The sequence below is a fragment of the Tenrec ecaudatus genome, chromosome 1 (assembly GCF_050624435.1).
Source record: "Tenrec ecaudatus isolate mTenEca1 chromosome 1, mTenEca1.hap1, whole genome shotgun sequence".
NCBI classification, from domain to species: domain Eukaryota; kingdom Metazoa; phylum Chordata; class Mammalia; order Afrosoricida; family Tenrecidae; genus Tenrec; species Tenrec ecaudatus.
Genome location: NC_134530.1, coordinates 118,335,528 through 118,352,354, shown reverse-complemented (window position 1 = coordinate 118,352,354; position 16,827 = coordinate 118,335,528). Strand labels below are relative to the sequence as shown.

Below are 16,827 nucleotides of genomic sequence, written 5' to 3'. Positions count from 1 at the left end.
CCCCAAAGGGGTCAAGATCCACAGGTTGAGAACCACTGCAATAGATGCAAAATGGAAGTGATGAGCGAGGGCAGACAGTGACTAAGACCTTTTAGGGCAAGAAAATATGTCGGCTCTCTTTAAGAGAGAATTGCCAAAACTTGTTAATTACATGGCATGAGAATAATTTTAAAAAGCCAGGAGTCTAGAGCTGACCTGGGCAGCTAGCCGGTAAGGAGACATGGTGCCATTGTAGAGAGATGATGAGTACCCTGAGGAGTATTGCCATTGAGGAGCGAGTCTCACTGTGGAGACTGTGACTTTTGCAGTACTTATGCAAAATTTATATGACATACCCATTGAGTTATTGGCTGTGGAAGTTTGACACTCAACAGGAATTGAAAATTTCTAGTAAATATGTATTTAAAGGTATAGACAAGATGAATTCATCAATGGTATGTAACGCAAAGAGAAGGCCTAAAACAGAACTCTGGCTGACCAAGAGCATTTAAAAGGTGTGTAGAAGGTAGAAGGAGCAGCTGGAGCAGCAAGAGATGTAGGAAGAAACCTGGTGGAATAACAGAAACAAGGGAGGAGATAGCCTCAAAAGCGAGTCAACAGTTTGAATGTCTTTAGGTGATTTTGCCAAATTCATGGAATGGTAGGATGAGAAACCTGGTTATAATACAATTTAGAAGTGACATTTTTAGAACCAAGGAACATGAACATACTAAAGAATAGAGTAATTAATGTAAAGATATGGGCAAGGAGAGAAACCAAAGGATTGCTCTTGGGTGGATGGAGGGTTACCACATTGACTGTGATTTGCCCTAAGGAAGAAAACTGATATTTTTGAAAGGCAAATGCTTTTGCCAGTGTTTCTCATTCCTTATCTTTAATCCTTATGACAATTTGTTTTATGTGAAATGTATTGCTCCCTGTTTTACTAGTGAAACGAAGACTTCGGGACTTTGGCTTGTCACATGCCTTTTTCATATCCTTGTCCCTGAACCCAGGTTCTTTTTCTCCTTCCTCAACGGCATCCCCTTTCCCACTTCCTGTGCCAGATGTGGATGCAGTGAAGTTTGCCGCGTGTAGTACAGACTGCGAAATTAATGTTGTTCTAGACACCAAAAGCTCCCTGCCGATTGTCACTTGTAGTGACTATAGAACAGTGTAGAACTGCCCCTGTGGGTTTTTGAGGCTATAACTGTAAACTGCCGTGAAAAGCTTTGTCTTTATTCCACAAACCTCTGGTGATTTAAAACTGCTAAACCTGGAGGTAGCAGCCCAGCTCGCACCCCTCTCACTCTGTCGCCAGGGCTCCTTAATGTTACTCTTAGACCCATAAAACACATGTCAAATTCTTAAAATGAAATGGAATTAATTTTGCTTCTAAGGAAATTCCTTTTTTAGTTGAATGATTAAAAATGCATTGTGTGTAATATATACAAATTATAATACAATGACATATTTTTATTCATCTATATTTTAGCTAAGCTTTTTAAGGGGGGGGAGCTTGTGGGGCAATCGGGCTGGAAGAAAGAACCTAAGAAGAATCTTTGATAAGATTGTTATTAGTTCAGTGTAAAATATGACAAAATAGTAATTTATAAATTATCAAGGGTCGATGAGGGGAGCGGGGAGAAAGGGGGAAAATGAGCTGATCCAAGGGCTCAAGTAGAAAGCAAATGTTTTGAGAATGATGACGGCAACAAATGTGCTTGACACAATGGATGGATGTATGGATTGTGATAAGGGTTGTATAAGCCCCCAATAAAATTATTATTTTAAAAATAAGTAAATAACATGTATAAGAAAAATAAATATTTAATGCTTGTGGGGGGTTGTTATTAGTTGTTGGTAGTCCACAGTCCTCTCTGTGCCTTAGCAGGTCCATGCAGGGTCCTCATCTTCTGGGCTTGGTGTGCTTATACGGAGTCTAGGCCAACTGCCTCTTACTCTTTTTCCTTCTTGACTTGCTTCCGTCTGGGTATGGTAGGTCGGTTCCTTCCCCTTCTCCCCCCTCCCCTCCATGGTCTAGTGTTGTTCTCTGCAACACACACTTCCAGGGTGGGGGTCAGGCTGGTTCTGGTTGGGGCTGACCCTGTAGTCCAGTCTTTTCATGCATTCCTCCACCTGTTACATGCCCCCCCCACCCCCCGGTTAGACACTCCATGGTAGGGTCTGTATGAACTTTCCAATTCTGTGGAGACACAACCAATACCCTCACCCTGGGTGGGTCAGTGCCCTATTCCTACCAACAACTCAAGACATGTTGTCCCTTAACTGGAACATATGGAGACGGGACAATAATGGGGACACACGGTGGGAGACAGTATGGGAATGGAGCATAACAGTTCAGCAATTGGAGTAAAGCTGAGCCACAGAACCCCTGAGGAGCCCCAAGAATGGACCTCGGGAGAGGAGGGACACCTGCCCTGATCTCCCTTAGGACCAGGGGGGCGGGTCTCATCAGGACCAGCAAACAGACCTGGACCTATGTAGGGTTTGTTGTTTTTTTCCTTTTTCTTTCTTTAGTCGTATGTTTTCTTATTGTTCAGACTAGGACGTGGATGGTTTGCCTAATTATATGGGTTGGACCATAGGAGAAAAGGCAATGGGGCCAGTGGCACCAGAAGGTAGAGGGGGAAGAAGGAGGTGGGGAGAAGGATGTGGTGAGTGGTCGGCGGGCGTGAAGAGGAACCAGCATCTAGAAGCGGGTAGAGATCCTGTGAGTATTAGAGCAACCTCTACCTAGCGGAGAGGAAGTACTAAGAGGTGGAAGAAGGGGGAAAGTGATGGTGAGGCAGAGGAGGCAAAAGGAAACAGAGACAAGCTGTAGGAAGCAAAGGCAAAGATAGGGAGAGTAACCCACTTATGTAAATAATCCATAACAGTACTGCTATTGGCCTATGTACATCTATTTATAACGTAGTACACTGAAGCTGCAGACGAGCCTTGGGTCTTGGCTCATACCTTCCCTCAAAACAAGAACACTGTTCTAACAAATTGGCATTCTGCGATGCTCACACACACACACATCACATGATCGCTGAAGACAAAATGGGTGTATAACCAGATGTGGTGGAGACAGAGGATGGTGCCCGACTATTGAAAGATAGAGTGTCTGGGGTCTTAAAGGCTTGAGGTTAAACAAGTGGCCATCCAACAGTGAAGCAACAAGCCCACATGGAAGAAGCACACCAGCTGGTGTCATTGAGACAGGCAACAGGCATCAGAAGACTAACAACAAATAGTAAACAAAATGCATTGGTGAGAATGAAGGGGGGTTGGAGCGGAGACCCAAAGTCCATCTATGGACAATGGAACATCCCTCCCACAGGGGTCGCAGGGAGGGGATGAGTCAAGCAGGGTGCAGTAGAGCACTATGGGGTCATTCAATATACCTCTGATCCCTGGAGGTCTCCCCACCCCCTACTATCATGACCTCAGTACCGCCTCCCAATTTAGACTAGACAGGCGCATGTACATAGGTATTGGCTAGAGATAAAACTCAAAAAACATGGAACACAGGAATGGGAATAGAGATAACAGGGTAGGAGGAAAGTGGGGAGAGATGAAGAGAGGGGGGGTACTGATCACAATAAATGACACATAACACACACCCCCATCCAGGAGTAAAAAACAACAGAAACCAGAGGGGAAGGGAGACAGCGGTCGATGTGAGATTTGAAAATAACAGTCTATCAAGGGAACAGGAGGGGTGGGAGTGGGGCTTGGGGAGGAGGGAGGGGAAAAAGGAGATGCTGATCTCCAGGACTCAATGGGCAGTAAATGTCTAGAAAAGAATGATGGAATATATGTACGAATATGTCGGATACAATTGATGTATGGATTGTAACAAGAGTTATAAGAGGTCCCAATAAAATGATTATAAAAAATATTAGTACCATGGAGTTGGTTCCAATTCATAGCATCCCAGTTTACAACGAAACACCACCCAGATCTGTGCCATCCTCACAATTGTTCTTATGTTTGAGCACATTGTTGCAGCCACTGTGTCAGTCCATCTTGTCGAGAGTGTTCATCTTTTTCACTGCCCTCTGCTTCACCAAGCATGATGTCCTTCTCCAGGGACTCGTCCCACTTGATCACATGTCCAAAGTATGTATGTGAGATGAATAATGAAGAATGTATCTCCAAATGAAACATTTCAGTAACTCATCTGTAGTATTAGAATTTGTCAGACCCAGTTTCTCCTTTTGGTTTGGTTTATGGTGTAAATGTGAAATTATTTCTTTATTCTCAGGTATCTGCTTTGGGGGCAGAATTTTCATCAGAGGCATGCAGGGAGTTAGGCTACTCCAGCAACTTGCTCTGCAGCTCCTGTGATCTCCTTGGACAATTCAGCCTGCTTCAGCTGGATCCTGATTGCAGAGGCTGCTGTCAGGAAGAAGCACAATTTGAAACAAAAAAGGTATTATTTTATAATATATCTGCTCCGTTGAATGGTTTGATTGAGATGAGATAAAATACTGTATAATAAATTACATTGTTAACTTAAATATAAAGGCCTTGGCTTTTTGACAGTTGTTAATATCAGAAACTGATGTCCTTATCTTCAATGAGACCAATCAAAGCCAATAGGAAGGGAAAAGTATTGTTGCTGTTAGACATTAGAATCTCTTTCTCCTATGGTTGTCCAGTGCACTTGAATACTATTGTTCTGCATGCTTCTTAGCTTCTAGCCAGATGAAACCCAAGAGTAATACGAGGGGCTTTCATTCATTTATAATAAGAACCACCAGTATTTTTTATTGATATAAAATTCACATGTCATGTATTTCCACAGTTAAGTCACTTTTTAAAAGAGTTATATATGTGTCATCACAATCAGTGCTAGTGCACACTCCCTTGTCCCACCTCCATTGTTTGCTCCCCAGCACCCCCCATCCCCGATGAACAATTGCATCCTCTTTTGGGTTTCAAAACTGGGAAACAGAGTATAAACAAACAGAATAAAAATAAGACAGAAAAATTCTGTCATGGAATAAGCAAGAAGTATTTAAACATACTGCAAATTCAGGTTGGGTCAAGAGAGAGAGGCCAACTGACCGGGTTTCATATTATCCTGTGGTTCTATCCACAATAATCAAGTTTCCAATAATCTCTCTCTGATAGCGAAACTGTCCCTGTCCCTGGACTGTGGGCGAAGGGAGGGGATCTGGAGGGGTTTAATCCAGCTAGGTACTCCACCGATGGATTGTAGACTCCCACTGCCCTCCATAGCCTTCTACAAGTTGGGTGTTCACAGAGGAAGCTCGGAGACTGTTCCCTTCATCGTATTTGGATTCTGTTACTGTCATCTTTGGATCATACAGGCGGGTGTATTTCTTCCACGTGGACTTAGTTGACGCCTCACTTATATGGCTCCTTTGTTTGAATACAAGTCTTTAAGACCCCAGACACTATTCCAGGCACCATTTGCTTTCTTCACCACACTTTGCTGTAACACCCCTGTCTTCATTTTTCTCTTTGTGAAGGTGAGTATAGAGCAGGACCATGTTAGAAGAACCAACTTCTTGGATTGGACTAGAATTGGATGGGAGCCCAGAATCCATCAGCTTGTCCGTGACTTATGAACAACTCTGGTTTACTTTAGGGGTCTTTCTTTCATTTTATGATCCAAAAAGAACATTAACCATCCTCCATACCTGGGTATGAGGTGACTCATATTGATAGCATCAATATCCAATATCAGCTTATCCAATGGTGCAGAGTGTACAGTACTGTGGAGAAAAGGAAGCTGTGCGAGTAGCCCAGCTGCAAGCCGCACTCCATAGATGCTGCTTCGTACGGATTGAATTCTTACATGATTGAGCTGTGTGTACTGCGAGCATAGGGGCTGTTGCTACAGGAGAATTTCCTGGGACATGCCTTACAAGGGGAGATCCTTGCCTGTCAGATTAATACATGTCATATTAATGCAAGCGGGGTTATTGAATCATCAATACATGGTGGTTTTGGATGCCTATTAAACCAGGGATCCCAACCAAGGTCCAGTGCAGCATTGGGGTGGCTATCATTTGCTTCCTTTCCCATCGGAATTTCAGACCATAGCTACAGGTAGTTCTGAGGTAGGGCCCAGTTTGCCCAGTCGGGCTTCTGTGTCGAATCCTGATGTGGCCCATGTGGGATGCCATGTATGTTCCCCATAAGGCCAGCATCCAAGGTCATCATAGTTTTGTCCAGGCACGGTTCACTGAGGGTTGGGTAGAAACTAAGTCAAAGGTGTCTACCCAGGAACATAGAACCCAGTTTATTCTCCCTTTTGGTTCCCTACAATGGTTGTTGAGCATCCCTTCCCAATGAGAGGTTGCTCCTCCCTATTTACGTGCCTACAGAAATATCAGTGTCTCCCCTGAAATGTAGATGCTCCCCTCCCCTGGTCTTAACTTGATTTTCCACTAAGGTTCCCTTATTCCTATGGAGTACCTGTTGATTTGTCACAGTGTTGTCTTAATGTGTGTGGCATCAAGTAATGGTCTTCTGCCTTTTCACTCTCCATGAAGAAGTGACCCCTTCCAACGTGAGGAGATGCAGTCTCCTATTTTGAGGTAACCACAAAGTATTAGGGGGAAGTCCAAGATTAAAACATGTCGATCCTGGCACATGTGATCACCATGAGTTGAAATCCACTCGGCCTCAGTGAGTCACACAAGAGTACAACTTTAAGAAATTGAGCCCAGGTTAGGGAGTTGTAAGTGTAACTTGAGCCCTCTGTTAATACTTAAATTAATAGTGAACTTGCTCAATTTTTCAGTCTCTTCATTAAAACTGGACAGCCCCACCAGGGCTCCTTATTTAAAACCCATAGATTTCTCTCTTATCAAACGTGGCCTGAAGAGATCATTTATATTAATCAGATATAACTTAGTAAGGTCCTTGTTCTTGGCTTGAGAAAATGTTGGCACCTCTGTGTTGTTGGTTCCTTTTCATCTCTTTCATTTGCATATGCTGCTCTGTAGGTATGTGGTTGCGCTTCATAAAGCTTTCATAGAGTAACCGACTTAGCATTAGGTAACCAAACAAAATCCTCTGTCAGCAAGATGATTCTGGCTCTTAGAGACCCTGTAGATAGCAAAGGTTTAATCTTAGCACTTTTGTGTTTCTAAAGAAAGAATAATCAAACTTAAAATGTGTTTCCGCACCAAAATATAGTAGTTGATTTCTCAACATTATAAAGTAGATATTCCCAGTGCCTTAGAAGGGCCATATAAATTTTTCCTTTTTTTTTAGCTTCATGTGCCAATAATATACTTTAATGTTTAGAAGAACTCTATCCACACAAGTCAATCTTTAATACATGTAAATAAAATCTATAGACAGCAGTTCTTAATTTTTTTTTAATTAATTAAACCCTTCTTGATATTTTGGGGGTTTTATTTTTCTACTTACTCTCTCTAGAGAAATTGCTGAAGAAATCTCTATGTGTCATCCTCTATGTTGAAGCTTTGAGAATCTACACTTATAAGGTGTCTTATAATAAGTAATCTTTATCATCCTTTCCCTGGTGATTAAAAGTAATCTGAAGCTGGAGTCCCCGAATAGCACCAGTATTTAAGTGTGCTATGCTACTAATCAGAAAGTTGACAATTCAAGTCCACCCAGAGGAACTTTGGAAAGAAATGTCTGGCAGCTCCCTTACAGAAAAAAATAAAGCTATTGAAATGCTGTGGAGCATAGTTCTGTTCTGACACACGTGGGGTCCCCAGCAGTCAGGCAAACTCCCTAACAATTATCGACAGTAGCATTGCATTGGTAGTAAATATGTCCAAACTAAACCAACTACAGGCAGTCCCCAGGTTACAAAGTCCATTCCTGGCTGTATTTTAGGAATGTGTTGGTAGTTAGAGCAGGTGCATACATTGTAGTCCCCAAAAAGAAGCCCAAGTGGCACTGCAGGATGAGTGTTGGGCTGCTAAGCTCAAATTCAGCAGTTGCAAACACACCAGCCACTTGGTGGGAGAAACATGGGGTGTCGACTCCTGTAACGAATTACACTCAGAAACTGTACCTATGGTTGTTACAGCTCAGGATCAACTGTGTATGGGTTGCATTGATTTTTAGTGCAAAAAGTCTCAATGCCTTTTCAATAACTTACAAGTTGTAAGTGATCGTGATAGAGAATTTATTTGTGAACAGCATGAGTTCATTCGGTCATTTCAAAGTAAAGGTAAACTTATGTAACATTAAAGGGAAAATATGGTGTAGGCATCCTGGTAGGACTTGATCAAGGGTAATGTAACCGAGAGGAATTACTGAAACGCAAATGAAGGCTGAGCATGATAGTGGGACAAGAAGAAAGTAAAAGGAAATAGTGAAAAGAGCTAGGAGGCAAAGGACATTTATAGAGGTCTAAATCCAGGCATGTACATATGTAAATATATGTATATGAGCTTTCCAAGGTTGTGTTCTTTGTGGAAGCCTATGACTACATAGTTCTCCTGTGGGGTGACTGATAGGTTTAAATGTACCGAAGTAGACAAGTGCTTAACTACTGCGCCAACAGAAAAGACTAAAGACAAATTGATACGTTTTAAATATGTTGTTGACTACATTGACGTGCTAAATATATCGTGCACTGCCAGAAGAACTAACATGTATTTGGAAAAAAGTTTAATAGAATCCTCCTTAGAAATGAGCGTGATAAGACTTCAGCTCATGTATTTTGGATATGTTAATGGGAGAGACAGGACAGAGCAGTGTTTCATTCAGTTGTACAACCAACTTGATGACACGTAACAGTAACAAGCCTACTGTTGTTGCTTAAAGTTTGTGAAAGTTGTTTTATCAACCTAGTATCACCAAAGCATAGGAACAACATTTAGATACATTTCTGAAGCTGTAAGAGTATTGCATGTTGGCCTAGCCCCCACTTAGATGCATAACAGATTTAAATCTAGAAACAATCTTTGATTTAATCTGTGTGGTATTGCTATTTGGATTATCGGGCTTTGTTCATAGGCATTACAATATATGTATATCATTTTAATTCTCAGCCCTGACTAAATGCTTAATTCTGAATAATTTATCTTAAAATGTAAAGTGGAGAAATTGTTAAAATATTAACGTATCACCGTGTGTGTAAATCATATTGTGAATATAAAGAGAGAAAATAAGGGTATATGTAAAAATATTTGGCTATTTACATAATAAAGAAATATCACCAAAGCATTAATTTTGGCTTAATTGCCTGCTCTTTCCATCTACCCGAGGATGAGGTTAATTAATTTTACTAAGTAATTCTTCATGTAAAAAGAATACTTCATTATTTTTATTTGATTTGGTTTCCCCCCACCTTGGGTGAAATGAACTACTCACTCTCGCGGCCATCAAGTCCATGGCAACTCACAGTGTCCCTGGAAGACAGGGTAGAACTGCCCCCGGGGGGTTCTGAGACTGTCACTGTTGACCAGAGTAGAAAGCTTTCTGCTCGTCTTTCTCCCTCACAGTGACTGCAGGTTTCAAACTGCGGGTTTTGTGGATTGCAGCCCAGTGCTTAAACACCGTGCCACCAGTGCTCCTAAGGAATTACCGTGCATACTCGTGTATAAGCCGAGTTTTTCAGCACATTTTTAAGGCAGTTTTGTGGTAAAATTGGGTCCCTCTGCTGATAATCTGGTCGGCTTATACTCAAGTATATATGGTACTAAACATTTCAAATACTGTTTAGCCCAGTGGATCTCAACCTTCCTAACACTGCAACCCTTTTAATATAATTCCTGATGTTGTGGTGACCCAAATCATAAAATTATTTTCGTTGCTACTTCATAACAGTAATTTTGCTACTGTTATGAACTGAACAACCCCTGTAAAAGGGTTATTTGACTCCCAAAGGGGTCATGACCCACAGGTTGAGAACTACTGATCTAGAGAGAGATTTGGTTATAGTTATTTTACTACAATTTTAGCTGTCTTTACTGATAGCTCTAATACTGAAAACCTAGGTTGAGTTTTATCTCAGCTGCATTTGTTATTATGACTTTGAACAAATAAGTAACTCCTAAATCATGAGTTTTGTCTTAATAATATGATATACATTGCCTCACCTTGGTTTGTTTGCCCTGGTTCTGTGCTAAGTATTCAACTTGAATTATTGGTTCAATTCTCCAAGCAACCCTGTCATTTAAATGCTATTATTCCTGTTAGAAAGACAGATCTGGATTTCTGGGAGTTTAAATTATACACGCAAAATGATTCAGCAAGTAGGTAGGTCATTTTGACTCCAGAACTGTTTTGCTTCTCATCTTGAAAATGTTACTGTAAGACTTTCATCACAGTTACTGCAAGAAGACATACCTGGGCTGGGTTTCTGGGGGCTCGCCTAATTTATTGTTAAGTTTTAATAATAATTTCATGGCTTGTTTTTATTTAAAATTACCAAATCTTTATTTCTCAGTTTACCACAGACTGTAATGGCTTCTATTATTTGGTATAATTAAGAATATTCACACAAAAAAGGATATTCAGTGGTGAAGTGGTTACATGTGAGGCTGCTAGCCACAAGGTCAGCCGTTTGAAACCACCAGCTGGTTCCTGAGAGAAAGAAGGGGCAGTTCTACCATGTCCGAAAGGGTCAAGATGAGTCAAAATCGACTCAATAGTATTGTTTCTTTTTAGTTAAAAAATAAACCATATTACCAAATCAGACTAAGACTCAGCCTTTAAGGATCTATATTTTATGTAGGTCACACAGTTTCTTAACTCTGGTAAAAGAACATAAAAACACTTAGTTATTTTCAACTTATATGGAAATTCTACAGCCAATTTCAGAGTAATTCAGAAGGCAGTGTAAACAACATTATTCAAGACAGTGGCAAATTTTAAACTTTAGCCTGTGAGAAACAGAACTCTACTGGTTTGGAAGAAACAGAAGGATGAAATGGCGTTTAAGCTAACTGCATGAAATTACAGTTGCTATAGAAATTTCAAAGTTGCTTAAAATAGCTTCGTTTTTATGTTTCCGCAGTATCAATATATGAACTGATTTCTTCAGCGGAAACAAAAATATAAATAAAGGTCTTTAACAGATTATTCTAATTACAATATAAAAACATTGTTCACAGAGCTTTTTTTTTCAAGCTATGAGTGTTTGGCAACAGTTCAATTTCATTTTTATTATGACTAAAACCCTTGAGTAGCACCGATACTAAATGATGACACGACTAGTTAATAATAATGACACGACTAGTTAATAATAATAGATGCTAGCATTCATTAAGTTCTCAATATCTGAAGGCACTGTTCCAAGTACTGTACATGAGTTAACATATATAACTTTCACAACTACGAGGTGTCGTTTTACAGTAGCGTCTGAAGCATGGAAATCTTAATTGCCCACAATCACCCATCTAATAAAGATGGCCATATATATCATTTGTGTACCTGACAAACTTTTTACAACTTATTTATGGAGTTATTTAATTAAGCTGAAAATATTTTTATAGTTTCTAAATGTGATATTCCATCTGCCTTACATATGAAAAATGAATGTAGCTGCTTTTGAGATATTTAAAATCGAGATCATTTTCTAAGTACATTAAAATATCCTGTACATTTATAGGTTATAATATGTAAAAAGAAAGTAACCCTTAAGGTTATTCATGATCCATCGCCAGGCTACCTTACACTACATTTCCTAGTTGCCCCTACCTCAGATTAATCATAAACTTCCATTTATAAAACAAATATTTCTTCTTGGGTTAGATTGAGGGAATATCATGTAGTGAGACAGAAGATACTGATTAAGGGAGCTGAAATACAAGCAAAGGAAACAGACTGCTGGAATACATTTGGCAGTATAATATGCTTATTGGCTAATACATAATATGTAATGCTTTAAATTTAGCCACATAAATATAAATTAGAAGGAGTATGGAATCAAAGAGATCTCAAAGTTGATATATGACTAACCATATTAACATAGTTGACAGAACTGAAAGCAAGCAGTTTAGAAGTTGTTGAGTAAAGGATGGGAGTCAGATTTTTGCTTCCTATTTTATATCCTTTATTACTTCAGTTATGTTGACTTTAACAAATTCAGGAGTTGTGCTATAAACAAAGTATACAGATGTGCTATGGAAGCAAATGGAAAAAGGGGCTTAGCCATTTAGTAAATCAGGTAAACCTCACATATACGGGAGTTGATGTTTTAATGGCAAGTTAGGGAAAAATCAGCAAAGACGATCCCTCACCACATAAAAAGTTCATTACAAGGCACACGAGAGAACAGATCTGTCTGAGACAAATCAGACCGCTTGGTAATAGTTAAGCAAGTGCAGACGAGGTAGAGGCCCCTGTGTGCCTTGATTAGAAATCTGGACTTTTGTCACTAAGCGATGAACCAAATGAAACAACTCTAAACAGAAGTGATGCCAGATTTCTATTTTAATAACTCGCTGGTAGTGTGAATGATAGTTGATAGAGCTGAAGGGAGTAATATTTCTAGGAAAATAACTTCTATTGCAATTTTCCAGAGGAAAGTGATGAGGGCATGAGACAGCATGCTGGCAGTGAAAATGGAGAATGGACAGATTTGGAAGAGATGTGGACAGTAAAATCTCCAGGTTTATTTACTGACTGGATTGGTGGTGTGGAGAGAAACAATAAGTGAGGGGGCTTCCCCGTATTCTAATTTGAGGAACTAGAAACCCCAATACAAAATGCCGACAACTCAATTTAACTAGTTACAGTGGGGCTCATTAAATGATGGTGGGTGGGAGACAGAACAGCAGTGAAGAATAACTGAACAAAACTTATCCCTTAGCTACAAATGGCCTTTGACGTTTTGAAGAAATTAGTGTTGAGACGTTTCATTCAAATAAGGATTAGATTCTGTAGTTTTGGTGAAGAAATAATAATTTCATCTGTGTCAGTGTTTCTCTTAGGTGCTATTTGTAATGATTCCTAAAAGATTGTCATAACCATTTTTATGACAAATAATAGCTATTTAATATCAGCATTCATTTTAAAATTTATTTCACTTGGAAGAGCAGTTTTTCTCCCAAAACCATTTTATTAGGAGCTAATCCAGACATATACCATTTCACAGCTCAATAACATCAAGCAGGATTGTACAATTGCTACCACAATCAGTTTCAAAACATTTTCTTCCTTCTTGAACTCCTTAATATCAGCAACCCCTAAACTCCCTCGCCCACTCTCACAACCTTTATTCTAGTAATTGTCTCTATAGGTTCGTCAATCCTGGGTTTCATATACTCAAAAACATAGAAATAAATGTGTCAAAGATTGACGCAATGACAGAGTACATCAGAGATAAAGTCCAATGTATGGAAGAAAAAACACACAGAAAATATTGAAAACCAGATCAAGCCCAAAGTGTATTAGATGGGAGATCAAATGACAATATTTTGACTGTTCAAGTCAGTTTATCCTTTTTATCTACAATAGTCATCTCTCCAATACTCTATTTGGTAACCCGTTTATTCCCATCCCTCAAGTATGGTTAGATGGAAATCACCAGCGGCTTATTTCCTGTGTAGATCTTGCACATGTATTTTGTATTTCCACTGTCGTCCACAGCCTCCTACAAACCAGAATTTCACAATTTAAGCTCTCAGACTATTCCCTCCTTTAGGTTTGGATTATATAATGTACAGTCTTTTTGTCATGGATATTGGTGTGCTTCTTCCATTTGGACAGGCCTTTAACCCAGACTCCACTCTACCTGATAGCCAGACACCATCTAATTTCTTCACCACACTTTGCTATATAGTATCCATATCTTCTATGTTTCCTTCATGAGGGTGAGTTTTGAGTCAGGCCATATCGTAAGAACTAATCATTTCTAGATTGGAGGTAGGATTAAGTGAGAGCCTCAAATTCATTCCCGAATCTATGCTTTTTATCTACCTCTGGCTCCTCCCCTTAGTTTATGGTAGAGAATCCTATTGATTACCCTGGAGCATAATGACCTTGTCTTTCTGCTAATAGTGTCATTGATTAGCCCATGGTACTAATTTTTAAAACATTGAGAGAGAGAGAGAAAACCTATGTAGACTAATTCCAAATCGCCATACGTGTATCACTTGTACAGAATAAATCCTCATGTGACTCGACGCCATTTACACTAACAGTGGGAGTTGGTTGTCAGGCAAAACTTAGAATGATATTCACTGACAATGCCAATCACAGATCTGCCAGAATAATACATATCTTAATGCAGCACGAAGGGCCTTGAAAGTATTCAATGTTGGTCCACCTACCGACAGTTCAATACTCTTGGTGTAGCTGCCTTCTGCTTCTTCACCCACCATGTTATTTCAGTCTTAAGTCCTCAGGTTACTGGTGTGTTTGAGGTGGTCTGCTCACCCCTTAACCTGCTTGTAGGTAATCCCGAGTGTGGCTCGGGGTAAATGTTAAATGTCAGAAGCGGTAACCCTAAGCCACACTCGGGATTACACTGCAGAGAAGTCCCTTAACTGCTCCCTGGTCCATCGGTGTCCTCCGCTGTGATCGCAGAGTGATCTGACTTACTCGTTCCATTCTCTGTGTGCAGTGTCACGGCATGGGAACGGAACTGGGTGGGAAATTCAGAACTGTAAGTCTAAAAGAGACATACACACACACACACACACACACACACGGTGAGGATTACATTGTAGCAAAGCAAGTCACTTCAGATTTGTCCCTAGATCAGTCTCCAGTGCCCTGCCTGCCCTTTTACTGTCATTTGGGAAAAAAAATTTTTCCTGAAAATTTTTTGTCCATGGCATCAAAAGAGTGTCACTTTAGCACAACAGGAGTTTTAGACCAGATAAATGACAGCAACAGTGACTTAGAATTACTCGCAGAATTAAGCAATACATTGATTACATTATTGGAAAATATATATTGTTTTTATATTATAATTTGTGATTTTGTATATTAAAGTTTATCATACCTGAAATGTCTACTAGAGGGATTAAAAAGAGTAATTTCTTAAGAATTACAGGCCTACAATATAAAACCAACAAATTTTATGCAAAACAATGTACCGCTTTGGGTACAAAATTACTGACATAGTTAGACCGCACCTGGTAGGATATCTGCCAGGCCAGGGGACAGGGCGGGTAGCTTTTGATGCCGCATGTGACACCTTCATAGTCCATTTCCAAAGGAAGAGAAGAGACAGTTCGGTTTCTTTTTTTAATATGTTATAAGTACTGAATGGTTTGACATTTTCTAGATTTTTATTTTTACTAATTCCTGAAGGCCTGTTCCATTTGATTCTGATGCTGTTAAAGAGATTCATGATAAGTTGTTTGGATCTTTTCCTTTCAGGAAATAAAGTGGCTAGGTTAAGTTGCCTTATGTAATATCCTTTCAATGAGTGCTACTTGTCCTAATAATCGTTATGAATTAGTGTTCCCAAGTGATGGCCATGATGAATAAGTGAACCTGTTCATTAGGAGCGAGTGAGTGTGTGTGTGTGTGTGTGTGTGTGTGTGTGTGTGTGTGTATTTGTTTGTCGGACTTGCCCCTTTGCTGATAAAATTCTCCGTGTTGCAGATAATGTAGATTCTATTCCACATCACAGTAATGAAAAAAATCTGGTTTTCCTCGCCTGAAGTTTCACAGTTATATGCTATGACCTAGAATGTGATATCAAAGAAACGTTTCAAATTCGTTTTATTTTTTTACATTTTTATTGAACTTTTTAATGGAACATTGTATCTTTACAGAATATGTTATTACCTTCTTTAGAGCCTAATTTAAATTAAGGTAGATTTTGATCTTATATAACTTTTATCAATCTTAAAAGTAGAAACTAAAGATTTATGGTTTAAGCTTCCCAGCATGATTCTAGTGTACGGCCTATGTTAGAACCACAGATCTAATATAATTTTGTATTTTAAGACTTTGAGAAATTTGGGGGTGACCATTGTAATTATATAGACTAGGTTCCCAAACTTTCTTACCTACTACTCCCTTTTCAGAAAAAAATTTAATACCCCACCCCCCCCCAATAATTAAAAATGTTTTACTATCACCATGATTTGCAGCCCCCCTGGATTATTCCAAGGAGCCGTGGCAGTATAGTGTGTATTCAATGGGCTGCTAACCGTAAGGTCAACAGTTCAAAACTACCAACTGCCTCAAGTGAGAAAGATGAAGCTTTCCACCCTGGTAGAGTTATAGTCTCAGAAGCCCACGTGGACAGTTCTAGCTTGCCCTATAGGGTTCTTATTTGATGGCAGTGAATTTTTTTCAGAAGAAATGGTGAGCGGAGATGGTTCCTATGCCCACCTACCTGCCCCCGGAGGTTTTATTGCTCACTTTGTCTCCATAGTGAGCAATAAATAAATAAATAGATGCTGTTGAAGAGGAATGATGACCCTTTGGCAGTCCCTGAACAGAAAATTCTACAGACTGTGCATGGAAATGAGTTTAAATAAGCAACTTGAACTTATCCAGCAATGTGAAAGGAAACAAAATAATAGCTGTTGTCACTCATTGAGCATATCAAACACTCAGGGGTTGTTTTTCCCCTTTTCAAACTTCTTATAATAAGTGTGGAAGATCCATAATACTGCTTTTGTTCATACAGGAGCCCTGGTGGTGTAATGTTGTACACATTAAGCTGCTAACACTAGATCATTGGTTCAAACCCACCAGTCACTCCATGGGAGAACAATGGGGTGTATACTCCTGTAAAGGTTTAGTCTTTGAGAAACCAAAGGGTCGGCCCAACCGTGTCAGAATCGACTTGACTGCAGTAAACTGAAATACAGAGAGATTGACTTAGCTGAAGGAGCATGCTTATAAGTAATGTATCTGGGCACATAATTCAGGGAGCTGAATGCCCTGCAGGTGAGG

General features: G+C 39.7%; 1 protein-coding gene across 1 annotated transcript in view; it reads left to right on the top strand.

Annotated features, from left to right (window-relative positions):
• Positions 1 to 16,827, top strand: part of SELENOF (selenoprotein F) — a 51,598-nt gene that overhangs the window by 10,249 nt on the left and 24,522 nt on the right. The window contains exon 2 of the mRNA XM_075557992.1: positions 4,253 to 4,420. Coding sequence (XP_075414107.1) covers positions 4,253 to 4,420 — 168 coding nt within the window. The remainder of the gene's footprint in view (positions 1 to 4,252; positions 4,421 to 16,827) is intronic.